General features: G+C 32.5%; 1 protein-coding gene across 3 annotated transcripts in view; it reads left to right on the top strand.

The window, feature by feature from the left end:
* The window catches only part of LOC107638325 (twinkle homolog protein, chloroplastic/mitochondrial), a 22,270-nt gene that overhangs the window by 8,211 nt on the left and 8,188 nt on the right, over nt 1–5,871 (top strand). For 2 of the 3 annotated variants that reach the window (XM_016341547.2, XM_021120352.1), the window contains 4 exons: nt 992–1,055; nt 1,152–1,334; nt 2,866–2,997; nt 4,575–4,636. In XM_016341547.2, coding sequence (XP_016197033.1) covers nt 992–1,055; nt 1,152–1,334; nt 2,866–2,997; nt 4,575–4,636 — 441 coding nt within the window. The remainder of the gene's footprint in view (nt 1–991; nt 1,056–1,151; nt 1,335–2,865; nt 2,998–4,574; nt 4,637–5,871) is intronic. The other variant, XM_021120354.1, reaches the window with a different exon arrangement.

Raw genomic sequence — 5,871 nt, 5'->3', positions numbered from 1 at the left:
CTGGGTTATTTTGTCGAAACTGAATGTTTCAATTGCCAACATGGTGGTTTACCATTTTTGATAAAAGAGGGATTTCATTTGGAAGAAGAGAATAATACAACATAGATGATAAATGTTCTGCTATAAAAGCAAAACAGATAATAAGATTTATCTATAGAGCACAACTTTGAAACTTCTCAACATGTTTGAGATGGAAAGTCCTCTAAGGTCATGAGCTTTACATGAAATAGATGCTAGAGATCTAATCATATGCCATAAAACTTTGGCATCTACGGCACTTCATAACAGGTCACAATGGCCACATTTTATCCAACTAGCCAACCCCACCTAATGAGACAAGACTTTATGTTATTGTAGTGATGTAGGGCTGATGGGAACAGGTTTGGCTTAGTTTACAAGAGGAGGGTTAAGTAGTTGACTGGATGATTTTAACTGTTTAGTCCCTATTTGCTGCTAGTTGGCTGTCTATTTGTTCTTTTTGAGCTAGTTTAGTAGGTTTAAGAGCAGTAGTTCTAGTCTTACCTGTTGCCTATAAATACCAGTGGTTAGCTAGTTTTTCAATTTAGTCAAATTTCTGTTAAGTCTGTTAGTTCAGGAGAGGAAGAACTTCCTCCACAATTGGTAGTTCCAACTGTGTATTCCAACAAGGGATTATGATTTGCAATCCCTAGTTCATCAATAAAGCCTACTGATTCTGCTAATCCATGATCCTATCCACTGCTAATATATAAAATGTAAGATTAAACATGCTTATTGTTCATGCCCATTGTTCTCAAGATGTTTTGTCATTCATTTTGTTCTGCATATTTTGCAAATTTATGATGGTTTATATGATAGAATGGTGGTGTCTTTGTCTGCTTTTTATTCTCTTATAAATTTTCCATTGCCTTGAAGATAAGATTATTTTTCTGTTTCCTTGTGTTATTTACATTCTCCCCTCTTGGTTAATTGTATGCATTTATGAGTAAAACTCCTCCTTGTGTGCTTGTAGATGCTGGCGGGTCAGATGGCCAAAAAGAGGAAAGGGAGATGAAAGTTTCAAAGATGCAAATGAGGTCAGCTACTGATGCACTAGTTCCACTTGGATGTAGAATTGTGTGATCTAATTTTGCTCCATGGTAACTGTAGTAAGCCTTGTAACATATAAGCAGGTTCTCATGTATTTGGGTGCTGATACACTGAGGGAAGCAGTTGAGAATGCCGAATTGTATCCAATACGTGGATTGTTTAACTTCAGAGATTACTTTGATGAGATTGATGCATATTATCATCGAACCTTAGGATATGAATTTGGCGTCTCAACTGGGTGGAATAATCTGAATGAGTTCTACAATGTAAGAGCAGTTAGTTACATTTCTCTATCTTCTACAATGTTGTCTTGTAGGGGTTTTTATTTTGATTTTTTTTTTTGGTTGCTTGTTTCTTTCTTTTTGGGATTGAAATTTTAAATTGAAAGAAAAATTAGTTTATATGACAAGGCATAATGAGTTGTCACAAAAGCGAAAAACAAAGATTCAAATTTTTAGTATTTTGTAATAAAAATAAAAGTTATTGATTCTGAATATGTAATAAGATTTCACTGAATTGTTTCAACAGGTAATGTATTGATAAAATTTTAATTTAAATCTAAATATTCAATAACATATCAGTGGGTTATTTTTCACATATAACATGAATGACAATGAAGTTTCAATTTTTGGTTGTTTTGAGAAACAACCAAAAATTGATTCTTCAATAATATGTTATATTATTATTGTTGTTGTTGTTGTTGTTGTTAATAATTTTGGCAATCTATTATGACACAACAAAATTTGGATAAGACACCATTGTTAGATTTCAAGAGTTTTCAGTTGGCTGGATTTTACAATCCCGTTCTTTCCTACAGCGAAATGATATTGCTACTTCTGTTTTTGCTTAATGTATCAGTAGTTTAAAGTCCTATGAAGTACCATAATGGACACTCTATATGACCGGGATACAGACACACAGATTTCTAAATTGATAGCACATATAAATGGCAAACAAATATGTATATTTTCAAGATTTACACAAGTTCAAATATTCATAAATTTCAATCTATGTATCTCCTCCATACATTCCAGGTTCTTCCTGATATTATTGAACATTCTTGATCTATGTCAAATTTATGAGATTACTTACCATTGCTAAGTTTATCTGAATGGTTTGTAGAGTATCCTTTTTATTGACATTTTACTCTAGATTTAAGCTGTGATTCAGTTGGTGTCTATACTAAAAGGAAAAGAATATTTGGTTAAATAGGATTGTATGTATGGTGGGTGGATGGGGGTATCTTTGAGTGACAGACTCTGATTTGTGTTGGACACATGGAATGCCATTATGTTCGTGTTGGTGCTTTCTAGTTTAAGTCTGAATCTAGATGGAATGAATCTTGACAATAGCATCGCCTAGGTGTTGTAGCCCTCCAAATTCCCGAAGTAGCAAACAATCTCAGGAATGCATATCCAAAATGTACATATGCCACATAAAAAGTAGTAGCCGAACTTCCATAAATCAAAGATTTTCATATAAATGCCTTTCAGAAAATTCCTGAAAAACATATCATTGGATTGTATGCAAGAGATATTTATATATCAAGACCTTCAATATTATAAAGTCACTAAATTGTTAATTTTGAAATTTCAGGGACCAAATTAAACTTTTACTCAATCAGTGATGTAATACAAAGAAAAATATCCAGTGATACTCTATGACATGATCCACTCTTCATTCTTTTTTCTTTATTTAAACAGAAGTATTTGTTAAATGGTATATAGTAAAGATAGAAGTTTTTGTATTTCATTCAAAACGGAGATGTTAGTGTTCTGATTAATTACTTTTTATCAGGTTGTACCAGGAGAATTGACTCTAGTAACTGGAGTTCCCAATTCAGGGAAGAGTGAGTGGATTGATGCCCTTCTTTGCAATATTAATGAAATTGCTGGCTGGAAATTTGCACTTTGTTCCATGGAGAACAAGGTGAGCTATTTCATTTGTAATTTTCAAAATTTGGGTTTGCTATGATGGGACTTAACAGGATTGCGCTTAGATTAGAATGTTGATTGACCTCTCCTTCTAACCTTCATTGATCTTTTTTGTTTACTAGATAGAAAGAAATATCATTAATAAGAAGTGAAGGATAAGAGAGTGTTTTGTTTGTGTTTACATTTTATATTTTTCATTTTTAGTATTTTTTGTTTTTAGGATTTTGTGAAGAAAAAGAGAAAACAGTTTAAACAATAAAATCCTAAATAATGATAGATATGTAAAAAGCGGGTCTGATGACGTCTATTCCTAATCCTAAATGGAACGGAACGATGCAGGGATCTAAAATACTATATATATATAAAAGTAGATATAAGACGATAAGACAATTTTTTCGATTCCTTTTTGTATCTAAAGGATATATAATTGAATTAGTATTTTCTGTTATCATTTTGTTACACACCCAAATATGGGGTGGGAATAGAAGCTTTTAAGACTATTACCTTTTCATTACAGCAGGAAGAGGAGCTTAGAGGGTAAAAGGGGGGAATAATAAAAATGGGGATATTCTTGTAACTAACATATCATCTGGCACTAGTAGTGAGAGAAGTGTGAAAGACGGTCAGGGGAGTGATCCTAATTGAATTGGTTGTGGGTGTAGGAGGGGTATTAGTAGTAACAGAATGAGTGAGAGGTAGGAATTGAGAGAATAGGAAGGTTTAGGAGAGGCTGACTCTCCAAATCTCACCCAAGCATCTCTATACTGTTTAGTTTTCTTTCATAATTCAATAATATCAAGGGAGTGTGATCATCCTGATTCACCCCTTTTCTTTCTGTTTGGTTGTTGTGTGTGAATTCTTTTTCTCAGGTACCAGTTGTTACAACCTCCTATCTTCACTTTTTTCTTCACAAAATCTTGAAAACAAAACACTGAAACTGGAAACAAAAATTGGAAATGCAAACCAATCAGACCCTAACTTTAGTTTTAATTGATCTGTTTTGTCAACAGTTTTTTGTAGGTTGAACCATGATAAGTTATGTGCCAATTTCTCATACTTATTCTTCTTTTGTATGTTTACTTATAACCTATTTGTTATGTAAACGGTAATTAACTTTGTTTGTAATTCCTTCAATGGTCTCTTGTGGACATCTAGCAATTTTTTGGTGTAAAGATCATCATTTTATAGGAGACTTTTGCTCTCAGACTGGAGACCTATGCTTTATTGATAAATCTTTTGTTTTGTTTTGCTTTTGTATAGTGGAACCCTTATTCCTAATTTGTATTATCATTCTCATCTTATTGAAATTCTTTATGTATATATATTGCAAATTCTAGTTTGAAGATTTTTCGGTGGCTATATAAATGTTACTAAAATTAAAATCATACTTTTTTTATATTTTGGTAATAATTATTTTTTAAGTTAAAAAGCATTGTTAAATAATACAAAAGTGTTACTTTAATTTTAGCAACATTTTTTCAGATACCGTAGCCACCATAGCATAGGCATCCTAGAGTGTACCTATATATATATATACTGCATTTCTCTGATTGTTTTTTGGCTCCCTTGTAGGTTAGGGAACATGCTCGAAAACTTTTGGAGAAATATGTGAAAAAGCCTTTCTTTGAAGCGCGGTGAGCTTTCTCTATACAATAGTTATAGTTAACACTTCTGGTCATCTTTTGTCAGCTCTCTTTTGTCATGTTTTTCTTTGTTTATATTCCTGAAATTGTCTTTTACATTTTGCATGATTTTGAAGTTTATAAGGTCCCCGTTTGTCATTATTGTATGTCACACTACAGTTTGGAGCATTTTGCCAATTACATAAGAAAATCTTTGTTTTGGCTATAGGTTATCTGACCTAACCTTTGCTTAAGGGCCAAATTTTATAATCCTCTACATTGATTCGGCCAAAACTGAAAATAAGAATTTGTGTGTCCACATCCCCCTTCAGTATTCTAGGTTAAGATTTCAAGAATTTCGAATATTTTTTCTTTTTGTTTTTTTTTTTTTTTTTAAATTTTTTTGAAAAGTCCCCATTGTACTTTATATTCTCCTGACATCCTTCATTCCTAGTGGTTCAAATATTATGGTATGTGTTGGGATTGGGTGTTAGATAGGAAATGATAAAGACTAAATGAATATTACTTATATAAATTGGCGTGGGGTACATTTGAAAACCATCTATTATTCTTATTTAAAGGAAATCCTAATTGATAAGGAAATAATTATGCAATAATAGTAAATATTAAAACTCATTCTTGGAAATCATCACAGATACTCCGTGATATTCCTAGAGATGTTATAAGATATTCTTTTATTTTCTAATAGTGTGCATTATTTTAAAGTTGTTAACCTTGTTGATTAACATATTTGATTACGTGTGCTTTTCTTTGTGTCCATAGTATACGGCGACTTCCACAATAGGAAAGGGGTGGGGCTAGAAAACTTCTGGGGCGAACATATACATGGGTAGGATTTTGGAAAATAAAGCAATTTCTACTTCAGTAGAGAAGTAGGAAAAAAACAGCTTTGATAATCCACGAAATGAGATGCCATAGAGGATGGCAAGACATACTACTACTGCTCTATTTCGGGCATCTCAAAATTATTTTCTATTTAGCTTTCAAATGACTGCCTTGAATGTATAGGTCTAACTGCAGCTTACCTCTCCGAACTTTGACTAATGTGCAGTGTACCCTCTAACGTTTCAAAAGGTGCAATTTGATCCTCTTAATATTATCAAATTATGAAAAAAGACCTTCTTATAACCTTTCTTCCAAAATTGCCCTCACATGGTGTGTTTTATTGATACAGTTACTCCTTAATTGAAGGGTAATCCTGGAATGAAAGTTTTGCATGAGTTTCT

The sequence above is a fragment of the Arachis ipaensis genome, chromosome B04, assembly GCF_000816755.2.
Source record: "Arachis ipaensis cultivar K30076 chromosome B04, Araip1.1, whole genome shotgun sequence".
Classification (NCBI taxonomy): Eukaryota; Viridiplantae; Streptophyta; class Magnoliopsida; order Fabales; family Fabaceae; genus Arachis; species Arachis ipaensis.
Note: the sequence above shows the minus strand (reverse complement) of the source record. Positions and strands in the feature narration are given on the sequence as shown.